At 50.3% G+C, this 19,969-nt stretch overlaps 1 protein-coding gene across 1 annotated transcript; it reads left to right on the plus strand.

Annotated features, from left to right (window-relative positions):
* The first annotated feature begins 4,581 nt into the window (after positions 1 to 4,581).
* On the plus strand, positions 4,582 to 19,081 carry SCGB1A1 (secretoglobin family 1A member 1). The gene is given in 4 exon segments (XM_045482581.1): positions 4,582 to 4,636; positions 6,795 to 6,929; positions 6,932 to 7,100; positions 19,042 to 19,081. Coding segments are annotated over 4 exon segments (399 nt in total).
* The last annotated feature ends 888 nt before the right edge of the window (positions 19,082 to 19,969 follow it).

Genomic DNA, 19,969 nt, shown 5'->3' on the forward strand with positions numbered 1-19,969 from the left:
TTGGACGAGGAAGAGAAGGACCTGGGTGGTAGACTGACAGATCTGAAAGGCCCCTCAGAGAACAGCGAGAAGGACACCATCAGAGTTGTGTCCAAGCCCATGGTGACATGAGGCTGTGTCAAGATGGCCCCAGGGAGGGTGAGGCATCAAAGATGTGTCTCTAGGTTGCGTGACCGATTGGGTGGTGAGGTCATTTGCTGAGATACGGAATCCTGGGGAAAGGTTTACCAGGCTTAGGAGCAAAGATCGTAAGTCTGACTTTGTACAAAGTGAGTTTGAAGGCTTTTGAAGAATTTAGATGGGGATGTCCAGCAGGCATTGGATGGTCAAGGCTGCAACTCCAAGAATGCTGGGGAGGGGGGCGGGATATAAATTAGGGAGTCGTCTCAACATAGGAGGTAACTGAAAATGTGAGCACGGATGAGGTGCCCAGGAAGAGAGTACAGAGGAGGGAAGGGAGGGGAGGGAAAAAGGAATATGGAGTCACAGAGGAACTGGAAAAGGAGCATCCAGAGAGAGATGGCGGGAACGAGAACAAGACACACACTGTCCCCACAACAAACTGTGGAGAAGAGCACAGACTGAAGTCTTTCACAAACGCTGCACTTTTAAGATTCTTGACCCAATGAACTGTCTTTTTTTTTTTTTTAATGTTTATTAATTTTTTGAGAGAGAGAGAGAGAGAGAACAAGACAGAGCGCGAGTGGGGGAAGGGCAGAGAGAGGGGGAGGCAGGGAATCTGAGGCAGGCTTCCGGCTCTGAGCTGTCAGCACAGAGCCCGACGCGGGCCTCGAGCCCATGAACCGCGAGATCATGACCTGAGCCGAAGTCAGACGCTTGACCCTCTGAGCCACCCCTAGGACTGTCTTGATGACACTCATCAGGTCATTCTCTGCACAGCCACTGGGCTGTGCCACCAAGTGGCCACACCATGTATCCAGGAAGCCCTCCCTGTCTGACAGCTGGTTCAGGGAAGAAAACACAGAGAGACCCTCGCTCTACAACCCTATGACTCAGGGGACAGAAAGACAGGCCCTGAGGGGCGCCTGGCTGGCTCAGTCGGTTGAGCGTCCAACTCTTGATTTCGGCTCAGGTCACGATCTCACAGTTTCGTGGGTTCGAGTCTCTCGTTGGGCTCCGCGCTAACAACGTGGAGCCTGCTTGGGATTCTCTCTTTCTCTGCCCCTCCCCGGCTCGTGCTGTCCCTCTCCCTCTCTCTCAAAATAAATAAATAAAAATAAATATAAAGATACGCCTGCGTATTCTATGCCTCTATACAGGGCTTCCGTACAGGGGGGCCTCAGAACTACTGTTTCTTTGTGTGAGCTCTCATCTCCCGGCCTGGGTTCAGGTCTGGAACATGGGACCCAGCTAAGCCATCACGGCTGCGCATGTGATGGACAGAGTAGAGTAGGTGAGACAAAGGAAAAGCTCATCCTGATGACGTCGGCCGAGCACGGAAGCAGGGAGGCTCACTCAGGATCCTCTGTGCCCCGGAGACTCGAGCAAGGAAACTCAAAACAGAAAGGGCCTTCCTCCTGCAGCTTCACAGTGGAGATGTGCAAATACAACACTCACCAACGTTCATTCACAGAGCACATTCTCCATGCCAGCCCCACTTACGAGGTGGCCATAAACAACAGATAATATCATCATGCTCACTGTACAGACAGGGAAATCAGGGCAGAGAGGGGTGATGGACATGGCCCGGGATACTACAGCTAGTGAGTGACGGGTCTGGGAGGCAACTCAGCCTAAACCCAAAACCTGTTCTCTCCTTTTATTATTATTTTTTTGGCGGGGAGGGAGGGGAGGTGCTGCTGGGTGGCTCAGTCGGTCAAGCGTTCGACTTCGGCTCAGGTCATGATCTCGTGATTCGTGGGCTCGAGCCCCGCGTCGGGGTCTGTGCTGACAGCTCGGAACCTGGAGCCTGCTTTGGATTCTGTGTCTCCCTCTCTCTCTGCCCCTCCCCCGCTCATGCTCTGTCTCTCTCAAACATAAATAAATGTTAAAAAAAAAGCTGCAGGTTGGAGAAGCCTCCACTCTGCCCCCATCCTCAACCCTATTGTAGCCGGCATTTGCTGTCAGGAAAAAAGCACCCCATGCACCCAGCTGCCCCAGCCAGAAACTCACCGGGCTCATTCTGTCGCCTCCCTCTGTCTCACCTGCCCTATTCTAGCCTGTCCAGGCGTCTCTCAGACCCTCACCTTGCCCTCATCAGCTGGTCAGCTGGTCCGAAGCCCACCGCCCCTTCTGCTGAGCCGCTCTGTCACCCCCACCCCTCCCCCAGCCCTTCCTCACAGAAGAGGCAGGGTCATCTCATCCAAAGAGAAATCAGACCACATCTCTCCAGATTAAAACCTTCCAGACTGTGCACTCATGTTCATAGCTGCGTTGTTCACAATAGCTAAGATGCGGACACAGCCCAAGTGTCCACCGACCGATGAACGGGTAGCACAATGTGGTCTGCACGTACAATGGAACATTGTTCGGCCTTCAAAGGGAAAGAAATTCTGCAATATGTTCCACGGATGAACTTGAGGACATTATGCCAAGTGAAATGAGCCCGTCAGAAAGACCAGTACCGTGGGATTGCACATACATGAGGCAGTTAGGAATCAAAATCACAGAGACAGATACCCGAATGGGGACTGCCAGGGCCTGGGGACGCAGAGGGAGTTAGTGTCTAATGGGGACAGTTTCAGTTTTGTAAGACGAAAAGAGCTACAGGGATGGCTGGTGGGGACGGCTGCGAAACAACGTGAATAGATTTAATGCACTCAACCGTGCACTTGAAAGTGATGAAGATGGTAAGTTTTGTATTATGTATATTTTAACACATTTTTAAAAAGCATTAAAAAGGAGCTTCTGAGTGGCTCAGTCGATTAAGGAGACTGACTCTTGATTTCAGCTCAGGTCATGAGCTCACGTTTCTTGAGATCGAGCCCCGCTTCAGGCTCATCTCGAAGGCTGGTTGGGATTCTCTCTCTCTTCCCCTCTCCCCCTGGCCCTACCCCCCTCAAAATAAATAAATAAACATTTTTTTTAATAATAAAAATTTAAAACATTAAAAAAAAAAAAGAAACCTCTTCCAGAGCTTCCCAGGACTCTGAGCATACAGACCTTGGCAGGGGGCCCCTGCAAGGGGCCGACCCCATTCCCCACCCCCTAACACAATGCTTGGCACATAGGTGCCCAACACGAAATCAATGAATGGGCGTTTGACCGAATGTTGAAGTACAAACAGGATTTGGAGAAGTAGACAAGACGGGAGGTATGTATCCCAGGCACGAGGCATCCTTTGTGAAAAGGTAGAAAGGCATGAAGAAACATACGGAACGTTCCCACATCCACAAATACTAACATAGGGTTAAATCACTATGCAGGGAAGTGGCGGAATGAGGCTAAGTGGTCAGCAAAAGCAGTGTAGATCGCACTTGACTTTTACCCTGTCCGCAAATGGATGCTTTCAAAGGGTTTCAAGACAGAGGACACGATCAGCTGGTTTTAGAAAGATCGTTCTACAGGCCTTCCCGATGAGGGCAAGTCGGGATGGGAGGCCGTTTAAGAGTTGGCTTTACCAGGCCAAGCCTGTGTCCTAAGGCAGGTGCACTGGAGAAGGAAGGGAGCAGCCACAGATGTGGCAGAGGGAGGTGAGAAGGGCCTACGGCCAGAGTCTGGAGCTGATGATACGTAAGTGCCATTGGCAAAGAATAAATGTCTCGAGAACAAGGATGGTTGGAAAGAAAGCAGGAAAGAAAGCCTTGGGAGCACAGGAGAGAGAACAGTGCAAGAAGGAAAAGGTCAGAAGGGTCAGGGCCATTAAGAGGCCAAGCGAGATATGGACTGAGTGCCCATGGATTTGGCCACCAGGAGGGCAGGACTTAAGAGCAGTTTCGGGTGGGAACAGACCCAGCCCCGAGCAGTGCATTCTCCAGGCTGATTTGAGCCTTGGGTTTCTCGTGGGCTTTCTGGAGAAGGCCATTATCTGTCAACATGCTTCAGTCCAGGGTCTCCCCCAAGTCTGATCATGAAGATGCTCTGGTCCATGCGACATCCCCAGCCGCCTTCCTTCGAGAGGCAGTGAGAGGAGCCCAATGGAGTATCCAAAGTCCTGAGCCCCATTCCCGTCGCACCTTGTGGGATGAGCCTAAGACCTCGGTTTCTCCTGGAGCGATGGGTCCAGGTGGACTCTAATTGCCTCTGTTGATCTAGACTGCTCCCATGCTCAAGTTCAAAGAGAGTGGCACAGACAGCCAGGGCTCCGTGCCCTCTGACCTGGGTCCCCTTGTGGCCTCCACATGGAACTCTGGGCTTCCCCTGACCGAGTGCCCCATTGTGTGAGCTCAGTTTCAATGGAGAAAGAAACCGGGTTGAGCAAAAAGAACATTTACTTTTCCCACCAAGCTGATGCCCAAGTAAATAGTGTGGTCCCATCGGTGGAGCCCAGGCCCTGCCCTCTTCCCTCCCTCCAAGTACAGCCTGGATTATTTAAGAAGGCACCCCAGTTGAGCACACCTCACACGAGACCATCGGACCCAGAGACAGGCCAGCGCCTCACTCACCAGCCTCCTGACCACCATGAAGCTCGCCATGACTCTTGCCCTGGTCACCCTGGCTCTCGGCTGTAGTCTTGGTGAGGGCCCAGAGCCCCTCTTCCCCAAGCCCGGCTCAGGAACCCTTGCTGCCACCCGGCTGTGCTCAGGAGAGGGGGCACCCATTTTACTGGAAGGCTGACTCCCAGCCAGGAGTCTTGGCCTGTGAACAAGCCCATCTTGCGAACTTGGGAAGCACCCTGAGCCTGTGGGGAAACCAAGGAAAGGATCCCATCTTCTATATCCAACAACCTCAGAATTCCAGAGTCAGAACAGACTGGAGGCAGGGCTGGAGGAGATCCAGGATGGATGTGTGTTCAATGACCAACAGAATAGGAATAATGAGCTTCTCAGAGCCCAGTCTTGGAGAACCCCCAAGACGCCAAGAGACCTTGGTATAGTGAAGCCTTCAGGTTTGGGGTCTCCACCCTACTCTGGGAGCCAAAGAGGCTAGAAAGAGCTATAGAGCCCCATGTCTCCAAAAGAAACCCAAGCAAAGGCAAGGTCTCCCATTCTGGGCAGAGAGGAATATTCTAGAAAGGGATCTTCCCTTTGGGAAACTGCCAACCCAGAGTGGAGTTTTCTAAACATTTTTGTCCTCCTCCAGAAGGATAAGGAGTCTCTGAATAGTTGCAGCTGTCACTAAGAGGAAAGGAATGAGAGAGAGGGAGAGAGAGGGAAGAGGGAAGCAGGAAGGGAGGGACAGAAGGAAGGGAGGAAGATGGATCCTACTTCTCTTGAAGCCCCTGATCTTTTGGGAATTGAGTTACCTGTTTTTCACTCTGTATCAACCTCTTCTACTCCTTTTCATAAGCAAAGAAGCAAAAAGATTTTTATTTTTTTTTTTAATGTTTATTTATTTTTGAGAGAGAGAAAGACGGAGTGTGAGTGGGGGAGAGGCAGAAAGAGAGGAAGACACAGAATCCGAAGCAGGCTCCAGGCCCTGAGCTGTCAGCACAGAGCTCGACGCGGGGCTGGAACCCATGAACCATGAGATCATGACCTGAGCTGAAGTCAGACGTTTAACCAACTGAGGTACCCAGGCGCCCCCCGCTTCTCATTCTTACAATCCTATGAAATAGGGGTATGATTCCCATTTTACAGATGAAGAAATGGAGCCACACAAAGATAAAGATACTTGCCAGATGAGACAGTAAGTTGCAAAGCAGGGCTCAAAGTTCTGGAGAGGGCTTGACTTGGAGCGGCCACTTGGGGGTGCCCGGATTCCAGGCGGGGAAGCCGAATTTGCACACAGGCAGAAAATTCAAGGACGGGGGCGCCTGGGTGGCGCAGTCGGTTAAGCGTCCGACTTCAGCCAGGTCACGATCTCGCGGTCCGTGAGTTCGAGCCCCGCGTCGGGCTCTGGGCTGATGGCTCGGAGCCTGGAGCCTGTTTCCGATTCTGTGTCTCCCTCTCTCTCTGCCCCTCCCCCCGTTCATGCTCTGTCTCTCTCTGTCCCAAAAATAAATAAACGTTGAAAAAAAAAAAAAATTCAAGGACGGGGACTGAGAGTCCATGGGAAGAAGGACCAAGTAGGGCGTAGGAAACGGTGACTCTCCCCCACATTCCTGGGAGCAGGAGCCTAAAGGGGGAGCACTCTGGGTGAAGGGAATATAGTGGGGCCAGGAAGGGAAGCAAGAGGCTTGTGGGCAGGTGAGTGCACACCGCAGGGCCCAGCGCCTCTTCCAGGCCAAGTTCAGGGGCTTGCACTTGGCTAGAGCCTGACTCCGCCAGAGCCTGACTCTGCCACGCCCCTCCCCGTCCCAGGAGCAAGCGGCTGAGATCGTCACTCACCCTTGGTAAGAGGCACATTTCTGGTGGGACAACCGAAGCCCTCAGTAGCCTCTCCCCAGACCCCACGTTGCATAAAAGATCAGGTCAGCACCTTCTCCCATCAGCCCTCTGCCTAGAACTCGCAGACGGAACACATGGCACCCCGCCCCGCCCCAGCCCAGGAGGTGCCAGGAAGGCTCAGACAAGCCGCAGAAGGCTGCAATCCGGGAAGGACCCCCGCGGCGCCAAAGAGCCAACTCCTTGGAGCACCACCAGATCTCGCATTCAACGCATCCCTTCGACGAAAAGGCTGCTATCTCTTGCTGACAGGCCCGGCCACTTACATCTGGGGACTGGCCCGGCCAGGGGCCCTGCCAGCTTGGAAAAGGGCCCGGACGCATGTGCCCTCTCTTTTCTGTGCTTCAGCTTCCGCAGAGGTCTGCCAGAGCTTTCTAAACGTCACGGAAGCCCTCTTCACGGGCACGCTTTCCGGTTACAAGGCCGCCGTCGAACCTTTCCTGCCAGACGCGGACATGAAAGGCGCGGGGATCCAGCTGAAGAGGCGGTAGACACGCTTCCTCGGAAGGCCAAGGAGAGCGTCTTAAAGCTCACGGCACCCAGCTTCCTTGACTCACGCAGTCTGAGAGCGGATCTCCCCCCTCGCTTGGGTGCAGCCTGGGCCCATTTTTTGGAGCCTTTTCTGACCCGGTGCAAATATCCCTGGGGAAGCAGGCTCAGTCACCTCCCCCTTTTTAAGAGGCTTCTGCGGGGGCGCCTGGGTGGCTCAGTCAGTTAAGCGTCCGGCTCTTGATTTTGGCTCAGGTCCTGATCTCACCGTTCCTCGGATCATGGGAGCACGGAGCCTGCTTGGGATTCTCTCCCTGCTTCCCTCGCTCTCTCTCTGCCCTTTCCCTGCTCTCTCTCTCCCCCTCGCTTTCTCAAAATAAATAAAACAATCGGGGCGCCTGGGTGGCGCAGTCGGTTAAGCGTCCGACTTCAGCCAGGTCATGATCTCGCGGTCCGTGAGTTCGAGCCCCGCGTCGGGCTCTGGGCTGACGGCTCAGAGCCTGGAGCCTGTTTCCGATTCTGCGTCTCCCTCTCTCTCTGCCCCTCCCCCGTTCATGCTCTGTCTCTCTCTGTCCCAAAAATAAATAAACGTTGAAAAAAAAAATTAAAAAAAATAATAATAAATAAAACAATCAAAACGCTTACAAGCTCAGCTCTTCCCAGACCCACTGAACCTCTTCAGACATTGAAGTTCCTGCGTCTCGTCATCTTGGTGGAGCTCTGAGGTTCACTCGCCACTGTCTTGGGGGGGTTTTTTGTGCGTGTTTTAGGACAAAATCATAAGAAGCCCACTGTGTGCTTAGGATTCAGAAGCTGAAGGTCTCCAGCCGCCGAAGTCCCTGGGGCTCCCCAGACGCTTCCCTCACTGTGTCCCCAGCCTGGCTCCCTTCAATAAAGCACAAGCATCTCACCTTTGTGTCCCAAATCCCCCCTCTCTTTTGTTCCCCTGCTCCAGTGGGAAAGTTGTCACTGCTAGGGCAAGGGTAGCAAGTGCAAAGGGACAAAGGGAAAGTCACTGGCTGTGCAAACATATCTCCAAGGAGCCCAGGAGTCTCACTTCCTGTTCCCCACACGCACCAGGCTCCTCACAGTTGGCAGGAGTGGGGACCGGCATACAGTCCCTTGCCGGGGCAGAGAGCCACCCAGGGCCCTGCTCAAACTTAACCTACGGTGGAAGAAGGGAGGGTCCAACGGGGTGGTGGCTGCCCTCAGAAAGACGCCCCAACCCGCGTCCATTTAGTGATGGAATCCACTGTTCTGTTTCTTCCAGTCTCTTTGGAATCCCGCTCTTGGGTGAAAAAGTAAATAGTTAAGGTGATTATGCTACCCAGACATGCCTGCAAGTAAAGATGGCGCTTTCCAGAGAGTTCTGTCTCCTGTAGACAAATGGTGGACGTTTCAAGCATGCGGATAGAGCAGTTGGGATCTGTTAGGGGTTGGGTGGCCCTGTGTCAGAGGCGCCTCAAGTCACACACAGCACACAACCATGCGTGGAAGGCATCGGTTTCCTGTAAGACACTTAGGCAACAAAGGCTGGAGTGGGAAATAGGCTCAATTCCTCCATTAGGGACCCAGGGTGTTTGGGGTGCCTTCGAGAATGACGGACCCTGACTCCTCAGGGTCAGCAGTGGGTTTCACTTGGAGTCCCAAAAGATGGCGGGTTAGATTTTTTTCTTCACTTCACATTTGTCAGATGAAATCATTTATCAAACTATTTTCTTTTTTGTTTTAATTCACATCCAAGTTAGCACATGGTGCAACACTGATTTCAGGAGTAGATTCCTTAGTGCCCCTCCCCCATTTAGCCCATGCCCCTCCCCACAACCCCTCCAGCAACCCTCTGTTCTCCATATTTAAGAGTCTCTTAATGTCTTGTCCCCTTCCCTGGTTTTGTATTCTTTTTGCTTCCCTTCCCTTATGTTCACCTGTTTTATATCTTAAAGTCCTCATATGAGTGAAGTCATATGATATTTGTCTTTCTCTCACTGACGAATTTCGCTTAGCATAATACCCTCCAGTTCCATCCACATAGTTGCAAATGGCAAGATTTCATTCTTTTTGATTGCTGAGTAATACTCCATTGTGTGTGTATTATATATATATCATATATATATATCATATATCATATGATATCATATGACATATCATTATATATATATATATATATATATATATATATATATATCTTCTTTATCCATTCATCCATTGATGGACATTTGGGCTCTTTCCATACTTTGGCCATTGTTGATAGTGTTGCTATAAACATGGGGGTGCATGTGTCCCTTCGAAACAGCACACCTGTATCCCTTGGATAAATACCTAGTCGTGCAATTGCTGGGTCATAGGGTAGTTCTTTTTTTAGTTTTTTAAGGAACCTCCATACTATTTTCCAGAGTGGTTGCACCGGTTTGCATTCCCACCAGCAGTGCAAAAGAGATCCAACACCAGCAGTGTTGGTTGGCCATCTGGATGTCTTCTTTGGAGAAGCGTCTATGCATGTCTTTGGCCCATTTCTTCACTGGATTATTTGTTTTTTGGATGTTGAGTTTGAGAAGTTCTTTATAGACTTTGGATATGAACCCTTTATCTGATATGTCGTTTGCAAGTATCTGTCGGTTGCCTTTTAGTTTTGCTGATTGTTTCCTTCACTGTGCAGAAGCCTTTTATTTTGATGAGGTCCCAGTAGTTCATTTTTGCTTTTGTTTCCCTTGCCTCCGGAGATGGGTTGAGTAAGAAGTTGCTGCGGCCGAGGTCAAGGAGGCTTTCTCCTCTAGGATTTTGATGGCTTCCTGTCTTATGTTTAGGTGTTTCATCCATTTTGAGATTATTTTTTTGTCTGGTGTAAGAAAGTGGTCCAGGTTCATTTTTCTGCATGTCGCTGTCCAGTTTTTCCAGCACCACTTGCTGAAGAGACGGTCTTTTTTCCATTGGATATTCTTTCCTGCTTTGTCAAGGATTAGTTGGCCATACTTTTGTGGGTCCATTTCTGGGTTCTCTATTCTGTTCCATGGATCTGTTTTTGTGCCAGTACCATACTGTCTTGATGATTACAGCTTTGTAGTATAGCTTGAAGTCCGGGATTGTGATGCCTCCTGCTTTGGTTTTCTTTTTCAAGATTGCTTTGGCTATTTGGCGTCTTTTCTGGTTCCTTCCATACAAATTTGAGGATTGTTTGTTCTAGCTCTGTGAAGAATGCTGGTGTTCTTTTGATAGGTATTGCTTTATCGATCTATTCTTAAAGGGGGTGGAGAACAGGAAAAAAAAAAAAAAAAACAGCCCCTGCTTATACATTTTCTAGATCCTTCAGCTGTCACCATTGTTAGGACATCCTATTTCCAGGTCTAAATCGCAAAAGCATCCGACTCTTGATCTCGGCCCAGGTCATGATCTCACAGCTCATGAGTTCAAGCCCCTCATCGGGCTCTGTGCTGATGGCACGGAGCCTGCTTGGGATTCTGACTCTCCTTCTCTCTGCCCCTCTCCCGTGTGCACTACATAAATATATAAATAAAATGTAAAAATAAAATAAAATACATCGCAAAAGCCTACAAGTCAAACTGTCTGTTCACATCAGTCTTGCCTTTTTTTTCTTTTAATTTTATTTTCTTTATTTATTTTAACGTTTATTCATTTTTGAGACAGAGAGAGACAGAGCATGAACGGGGGAGGGTCAGAGAGAGGGAGACACAGAATCTGAAACAGGCTCCAGGCTCTGAGCTGTCAGCACAGAGCCCGACGCGGGGCTCGAACTCACAGACCGCGAGTTCATGACCTGAGCCGAAGTCGGCCGCTTCACCGACTGAGCCACCCAGGCGCCCCCAGTCTTGCCTTTAAAGACATCTCTGCCCAGAAGAGGATCTGGAGGTGGGGCGGGGTGTCAACAGACACAGGGCTGTTCACCACCGGGTCACTGCTGTCTACGGTCCTGATGCTCTTGTGCCCTGACTTGGGCCGCTGCCCCCTCCCTGAGTCCCCGTCCAGCCCACTTTCCTGCAGACAGAGAATCAGTCATCCTTTTCTTCTGTGGCCAAGGAGTCTTCAGGCATGAAATTAATCCCTAGGTATTTACGGGCACGTCCAATGTGTTCATGGTGGCGCTGGGCACTCTAAGGAACCCAGGAGCGGATTTCATAATCCAAGTCGGTGTGAAGTGTCTGCTCTGGGCCAGAACTGTACTAAGGCTCAAGCAGGGCAGTGAAGAAAGCAGGGCCTTCTGCTCTCTTGGAGCTGGCAATCAAGCGGGGAAGCTCCCACAAAATAAACGTTAAGTCAACAGACAGGTAGATGAAACTGCAATAAAAGCCATAAAAGAAATCCATGGAGTGATGTGAGCCAGAGAAGCTTAGGCCAAAGCTCTGGAGTCCCCCTTGTCAGGATTTGAGCAGATACTTAAAGGGATGGCAGGAGCCAGCCACCCGGGCGCCGGCGGGGGACAGGGCCTTCCAAGCAGACGGTACAGCAAGAAGGACGATCAGGCAGATACACAGAGAACGGAGTGGAGGCTGCCTGGGCCCCCCCCCCACTCCCTTCCAGAGGCCCCACTGAACCCAGTGCTTGGACCCCAGGGGAAAATTCAGAACCTTTCAAAAGAACCTTTCCTCAGGGCACCCAGGTGGCTCAGTCGGTTAAGCGTCTGACTCTTGATCTCAGCTCAGGTCATGATCTCACGTTTCATGAGTTCGAGCCCCGCACTGGGCTCTGCCCTGACAGTGCAGAACCTGCTTGAGATTCTCTGTCTCTCTCTCTCTCTCTCTTTCCACCCCCTTCTCTCTCTAAAATAAATAAACGAGGGGCGCCTGGGTGGCGCAGTCGGTGAAGCATCCGACTTCAGCCAGGTCACGATCTCGCGGTCCGTGAGTTCGAGCCCCGCGGCGGGCTCTGGGCTGATGGCTCCGCGCCTGGAGCCTGTTTCCGATTCTGTGTCTCCCTCTCTCTCTGCCCCTCCCCCGTTCATGCTCTGTCTCTCTCTGTCCCAAAAATAAATAAACGTTGAAAAAAAAAATTAAAAATAAATAAATAAATAAATAAAATAAATAAACGAAAGAAAAGAAAGAAAGAAAGAAGAAAGAAAGAAAGAAAGAAAGAAAGAAAGAAAGAAACAACCCTTCCTCTAGGTTCTCTTACCTGTCGCCAAAAGAGCCTGGACCTCCTCCCCTTATGTCCTACCATCTACTCAACCTCTCAAACTCCACTTGTCCGACAGAACTCAAGGTCCGAGCCCCCCTCTCCTGCCAGGCGGTTTCTAATCTTAGTGAATCCTCCCAGCTGCTCAGAAGGACAGACAGTCCTAACCCTACTGTGGATGCAGTCAAGCAAGTCCATCTCCAAAGCATCTGGGAACTCCCTCCAAGTCCACAGGGCTGCCCCCCACCCCACCCCTCCATCCACCTCTCACCCACACAACCCAGGGGCCCCCTGATGGGCTCCCAGCTCACACCTAACCCTCCCACAGTCCATCTTTCCCCCAACCACCAAAGTCATTGTCATCACCTGAAAACCCCTTCACTGCCACCAGCCTCCGCCAAGTAAAAACCTTCAAGGCTTTCTAGTACCGTGATAAAATTCAAAATGCAGGGGCGCCTTGGTGGCTCAGCTGGTTAAGCATCCAACTCCTGATCTTGGCTCAGGTCATGAACTCAGTCCAAGCCCCCTTTCAGGGCTCCGTGCTGACAGCATGAAGCCTGCTTGGGATTCTGGTTCCCTTTCTCTCTGTCCCTCCCCTGCTCATGCTCTCTCTCATGCTCTGTCTCACTCGGAATAAACACTAATAAATATTTTGAAAATAAAAAGTAAAAATTACATTCAAAATGCAGAATCTGCCCATCACTGGCTTTCACCTCCCACCCTCCTTCCCATTGCTTATTTCCTGCGTTCATTCCACCACCCACTTTCTCTCCCTCCCCCCACCGTCTTCAGGTCAGTATTTTTTTTTAAGAGCCAAGTCCCTTCCCACCTCAGGACCTTTGTACAGGTCACACAGCATCAACCGCTCAAAAGTATTGTTGATTGGTTTAGAAAGTCTCCCCAGAACAAAATGTGCAAAGACTAGAGTTTGTCATAAAGCTGTGTCCCGCGTGCATGTAAAAAAAAAAAAAAAAACAAAACCTCGAAACCCCCCTGTTCCGTGGCAATCGGTCCCCAGCCAGGCCACGCCATCCGCAGCCACTGAATGAAAGCAGAGGACGTGCAGAGGGGAGGCGGGAATAAAAAAGGCATCGGCAGAGGGCAAGGAAGGAGACAGCTGAAGAGAGAGAAGCCTCTGCAGGAATTTTCCGTCTAGCTGCGCGGGTCTGTGAGGACGCGCCTTCCGCATCCTCAGCGCCCTGTGCTACCGCGGCCACTAGGGGGCGGTGTCGGCCAAGGTGTCCGCGAGCGGACGCGGTGGGTCGGTCCTGGGGCTCCGCCGCCCTGCGCAGCACAGCTGGGCGCGCTCTGCGGGACAGTTGATGAAACACAGTTCCTTCCTGGGGATCTTTTATCGTCTGTATGATTGCTTTAATTTGATTTCTGAGATGTTTTTTTTTTTTAATCCGAATTCTGAGAAAACACAGGGACAGTCATACAAACAAAAGTGCCTCTCGCTGAAGGCTGCCGGTGATGGGTCAACCCTTTTGGAATTAGAAATAATTCCATTCCCAGACGATCCCAACGGCGAGTCCAGCTGAATCTACAGACTGAGAGGACCGAGGGGCGCTGGTAGAGCTGACCTTTAACCTCCATCGGCCCCATTTTTAAAGTCTGGAAGCAGAAACGCAACCTCCTAATTATCTTTATAGATTGCTTACTTGCTGGGGGCAGTTTTGCAATTACTTAGTCTTCACACAACCCGGATTCCAGAGCCCAGGCCCCAACCCTGGCTCTACAGAGAATGCGATTCCAGACGCAGGAATCTCCTGAGCCAATAAATGAGATTGATGAGCATTGTCCCCCGCACCCCCACACAGGTACAAGCGCACCACGCCCCACCCTTCATTGTCCACCACAAAGGCGGGACTTCCTGATGGTAAAAATTCCAGAGCAGGTCATGAGGATTGGCAATTTCAAACGAGATTCTTGGCAGAAGGCGGGACCTTGGTGGGGGGCCTCCTGGCTCTCTCCCACCTCCTCCACTCCCTCACTGCTGGGCCAGGGTTCTTCTGTATCCAGGTCATTAACTCACATACCTTTGCCTCCCATGAGCCATCCACCTAGGTGAGCATTGTTCAAACGGATAAGGATCCAGGGCCAAACAAGGTTCAGAATTTTAATGACTTATTCACAGCAAGGGAAGTATTTACACAGGGCAAATTCAACACAGGGATCTGGAGATAAAAGCAAGTACAATTATAATGTAGAGAGTGTCCGCCTGAAGGGGGCTGGAGATGTAGGGGATCCACAAGCATTGTGAGCAGTGGACACAGAAAGGCACCTTCGGTTTTAAAAGAACAGAATGCGGGGCACCTGGGTGGCTCAGTCGGTTAAGCGTCTGACTTCAGCTCACGTCACGATCTCACGGTTCCTGGGTTCAAGCCCCGCGTCGGGCTCTGTGCTGACAGCTCAGAACCTGGAGCCTGTTTCAGATTCTGTGTCGCTCTCTCTGCCCCTGCCCTGCTTGTGCTCTCTCTCACTCTCAAAAATAAATAAACATTAAAAAAAAAAAAACAGAATGGAAGATGAACTGATCCAAACCACAGAAAGAGCACGTATCTGTGGGATGCCTGTTGCCAGAAAGCAGAAGGTAATTAGAGGACTGAAGGAATGTTCATTGGGTTCTTTTCTGTCTGCATATGCTCACCCGTAAGTTATAGCACAGGTCCAGGAACTATGACCAACGGCCCACATTCAAGACTTGGCCTATTCTTGAATGGACCTCAAGCTAAGAATGGCTCCTGCATTTGAAGAAGGAAGAGGAGAGGAGGAGAAAGGGGTTGTCCATCACTGTATCACATAAATATATAATTCTATAATTGGCCCTTTTCACTACAAAGATGCCAAACTAAAACACAGAGAGGCCAGTGTTTGAACATAAGCTTCCTGCATTCGAGAAGCATTACACACACTATGTAAAGACAAAGAAAAAACTTAAAAATGCATCTCAACAAAGCAAAATAAAAAAAATATCTGTATCTATATTATCTGTTCCTAGCACTGCATTAGTTTTGGTGTTCATGCCTCTGAGAAGCCTAGGGAAAGACCACACTTCTTTTTTTTTTTTTTTATTTTTTTTTTTAATGTTTATTTATTTTTGAAAGAGAGACAGAGAGAGTGTGTGAGCAGGGGAGAGGCAGGGAGAGAGAGAGAGAGGGAGACACAGAATCCAAAGCAGGCTCCAGGCTCCAAGCTGTCAGCACAGAGCCCGACGCGGGGCTTGAACCCACAAACCACGAGATCATGACCTGAGCCAAAGTCCGCCACTTAACTGACTGAGCCACCCAGGCGCCCCGAGACCACACTTCTTGATCACATTGTCAACTGAAGTGTGAATCTGGGTGAACATGGTCTTTGAAAGACAGTCTTGGGGAGCCTGGGTGGCTCCGTTGATTAAACATCCGGCTCTTGATCTTAGCTCAGGTCATGATCTCACGGTTTGTGAGATGGAGTCCCGCATCGATCCCACATCTGGCACTGCGGAACCTGCTTGGGATCCTCTCTCCCTCTCTCTCTGCTCCTCCCCTGCTCATACTCTTTCTGTCTCTCTTTCTCAAAGTAAATAAATAAACATTAAAAAGAAAAAAGAGAAGAAAAGAAAAAACACCCTGTCGCCCCCACAATCTGAAAACAAAGGAACAATTTGAAAACAAAGGAACAATTACTCCGGAGGAAAAGAGGAGCGGGTAATTAACAAACCCCAGGGTCCGGTCACACTGTAAAACCCGAGGGCTCGCCCTTATCCTAGGTCGATGTATACCCTGAACTGACAGGCCCTGAATTGACAGATGGACAGGAAGACTGAAGTTTTCACCCTCAACACACGAGAGAGTTGAGGTTAGCCTGGCAGAAAAATCTATAAATGACTCACAAGGCAGGAAAGAGGAAGCAAAACCAGCTTTCGTCAACTTGATCAAGATGATGTGGATAAAATTATGTCTAGTTTACGGCTGATGCAAGGCATGCTGTTGGTGAAGGCCAGGGATTGGTGGGTAGTAATTCACCGTAAGGCGGTTGCCACTGAGAATGGCTTCAGCTAGACGATAAAACAACGCGTTCTGAAACGTGTAATTAGGGAATGACCCTCCCAAGCACGTACAGAACACACTGACAGGCACATGGGACAATGTGAGGATGAATCATCGGGAGGAAGCCACCCAACATATTTCCATGGGCCAACTAAAATGATAAAACTACAGTACGTGCAAAAAAAAAAAAAAAAAAAAAAAAATCGGAGAACAGATTCAACTCAACACATGCAGCCGCCATGGTCGGGGTTTGGAACTCAGATTTGTTCCCCACCCAGTGAATAGATTCCTAGCCTATCACGGAAGTCTAGTTAACTCATAAAATACCTCAGGTTGTGAGAGCTTGGAGCCTGCTTCAGATTCTGTGTCTCCCTCTCTCTGCCCCTCCCCTGCTCGGGCTCTCCCAAACATAAATAAATATTTTTAAAAATTTGTTATCTCATAGGTCGAGGGATCAGAAGTCCAAAAAGGTTTCACTGTGCTAAACAAGATGGCAACAGGCTGTGTTCCTTCTGAAGACTCTAGGGCAGGATCGGCTCCTTGCTTTCCCCCTTTATCCAGAGGCTGCCTTCACTCCTAGGCCCTGTGGTCCTTCCCTCACCTTCAAACCCAGCAGTACAGCCTCTCCGATGCTCTCTCTGGCTCCAGTCTCCTCCTCTGCCTCCCTCTGCCACCATCCTGGTGGTTGCACAGGGCCCACCCTGCCATCCAGGCCGTTCTCCCCATCTTAATGTCATCCGATCAGTAATCCTCATTTCCCGTGCAACCTTCACTCCCCTCTGCCATGTAACCTAACATATTCACACGTTCTGGGGATTCAGACGTGGGCATCTTTGGAAATCGTTATTCGGCCCCCAAAGAGTCTCTAAGATTTCAGTCTTGCCCCTTCCACAATATTCTCCTCAGGACTGTCAGTAAACAGAAATGCCATGCTTTTGTTTAAAATCCTCTGCTACCAGTCACCTGTGGGATAAAGCCCAGACTCCTCACCAGGCCCGGGGGGCCCTCCTTGGAGACTGGTGCTGCCCGTGGCTCTGACCTCAAGTCCCACTGCTTCCCCCTTCTACACTGGGGGTGCGGCAACAGACCAGGCCCGGAAATAAGGTGGCCCTTCCAATCAGGCTGGCAGATTCACACACAGTGGATGCGGAGGAACCAAGAGATTGTCTCTAACCACGAGAAAAGATTCTGCCACATCCTGTACTCCACCAAGGTGATGAGGGAGTCACGTGAGGGGGGCAGGGCTAGAATGTGGGTGTCGTCTAGGACGTGCAAACCTAACCCGAGGTACTGCGCCCCGCTGGGTGAACAGAAAGGGCTGGCGTGCCAAAGAGGAGGGAGAGGCAACGGAGCCAGAGAGACAGGTGGGTCCTGAGCAGGAAGAAGGGGCAACGGAGGAATATTCCAGCTTCTGCCGGCAACGAGCTTTGACTGGGTCGTGGTCCCTTCGGCCAGGCCCTTCGTACACTCTCTGCTCCCCACCCAGCCTTTGTAACTTGTCCACAGGGGGAGAATATGCTTGTCTAGTCTACTAGACCTTTCTCCCAGCAAATTAATGAATATGCTTCTGGTTGCAGCTGTGGGTCGGGAGGCTGAGGGTGCAGCCTCTTCTGAGAGACGGGACCCTTTTCGTGTTGTCCCCTCAAACAGGTTCTGAGGCCACAAAGCCATGAGAAAGACCCAGGTTCCCCTCCTCATCTGTTCCCCGGGCAGCCTCTAGGGTGTGACGGATGGAAGACAGACAAATGGAAGGAAGGGAGAGCAAAAGGGGAATCGGATGCCGCCAGCCCAGAACAGAGGACCTTCCTGGCGGGCAGACCGCCTTCCTCAGGGGACACTTACCTGCGTTACTGCGTTACTGTTTCTATCTGAAACAGGCAACCCACTCCACACTGTTCACATCTCCACACCTTTGCAGGCAGTTCTCACTGACCGAAGTCACCTCTTCCTCTCCCCCAAAGCCACCTGAAGACCCACACTCCTCCCTTCATGACCTAGGCAATATCTGGGCCAAAAAAAAAATTCCAGTTTAACTGGGCATCCTGTATTTTTATCTGGTACATCTAGCACATTTACACTTCCTTCAAGACTCAGCTCTTGGGGGGCGCCTGGGTGGCTCAGTCGGTTAAGCGTCCAACTTGGGCTCAGGTCATGATCTCACGATTCGTGGGTTCTAGCCCCCTGTCGGGATCTGTGCTGACAGCTCAGAGCCTGAAGCCTGCTTGGGACTCTGTGTCTCCCTCTCTGCCCCTCCTCCACTCACACTCTGCCTGCCTCTCTCTCTCTCTCTCTTGCTCGCTCGCTCTCTCAATCTCTCAAAAATAAACATTAAAAATTTTTTAGGGGTGCCTGGGTGGCTCAGTCGGTTGAGCACCCGACTTTGGCTCAGGTCATATCTCATAATACGTGGGTTCAAGCACCACGATGGGCTCTGTGCTGACAGCTCAGAGCCTGGAGCCTGCTTCAGATTCTGTGTCTCCCTCTCTCTCTGCCCCTCCCCAACTCGTGCTCTCTCTCCGTCTCAAAAATAAACATTAAAAAATAAAAAAAATAAAAAAGACTCACTGTTGGACTCTTCCCACCCTGCCCCTGATGCTCCCAGGCCCAGGGGTTCTCTCCACCACCATCACATCTCATCTAGACTCTGTCATACGCATATCTCACTAGAGCACGTTCCCTTGTATCTGCTTTCCTCTCTGCAACATGAGCCCCAGGAGGGCACGATCCAAATGTGTGTTCTCTTGCCAGGCATGGACGAAATGAGAAAATCCAGGTAAATAAAAGGGAAATAAATTCACTCAAATATGAATCTGCATCCTGTAATCCAGTATAGCGGGGTCCTACTTTTGAGCCTCTAGTGAAAAAGTTGAAACGAATGTGGAAGCGAAGATAGTAGGTTAAGCACGTTATAGGCGTAGAGACCCTTTTTATCCCCACCTCTCTTCTTCCAGGTGGGACCACATCAGTAACCAAGTGGTCCCAGAGAGATAACCCTGATTCCCAAAGAAGGTCTGCCATCACTCTATGGCCAACCCATTGGAAGAATGCACACGTTCGTGGGCAGCCAGCTCTAACCAAAGTCTACGCGTTCCAAAAAGTTTGAGATTCATTGTTTCCCCTTGCTCCCATCTTTCTTGCTTCCAGCAGAGATGAGATCAGCTTAGGGAACTGGAATCTCTCTAAACCACAAATCTATCCGAAATGTATTCATTTCACACGTGATGAATTTCAAGACCTGATTATTTTGCAGTTATATCAATGTTGATAAGTGTCAACTATTAACCAGATAACCAAAAATACTAGTTTTTAAGTTTTTTTTTTTTTTAACACTTATTTATTGTTGAGAGAGAGAGTGTGAGCAGGGAAGGGGCACAGAATGCGGAGCGGGCTCCAGGCTCTGAGCTGTTAGCACAGAGCCCGACGTGGGGCTTGAACCCACGAACCGTGAGATCGTGACCTGAGCCAAAGTCGGACACTCAACCAACCAAGCCACCCAGGTGCCCCCCAAAAATTACCTTTTGACGTCTCACACCTAGAACAAGAATTTCTGTATGTAGTCCCATAACTGGAAAGTTTGAAAAATCATATGTGTAAAGAAATGTATTGACTGACATGTTAAGAATAGCGTTTTTATTTTTGTAGATCAATAGAGTAGAATGAGAAAGGAGGGAGAGGGGGAGAGGAGAAAGAAGAGGAAGGAGAGAATGTGCTGGGGGGTTCTCTCTAGCTGCCCATCATTTAGAGGCGGAAGTCGTGCACTGACTCTGAAAACTGACAGAAAGTAACCAGAAAGCCGCCTGCCTGTAGCCAATTCTCTGGGTGATTTTTAACAAGGCCAGAGAAGAGAGTCGTGAAATCCATCAACACTGACCCAACGGA

This window comes from Leopardus geoffroyi, chromosome D1 (genome assembly GCF_018350155.1).
Source record: "Leopardus geoffroyi isolate Oge1 chromosome D1, O.geoffroyi_Oge1_pat1.0, whole genome shotgun sequence".
Lineage (NCBI taxonomy): Eukaryota > Metazoa > Chordata > Mammalia > Carnivora > Felidae > Leopardus > Leopardus geoffroyi.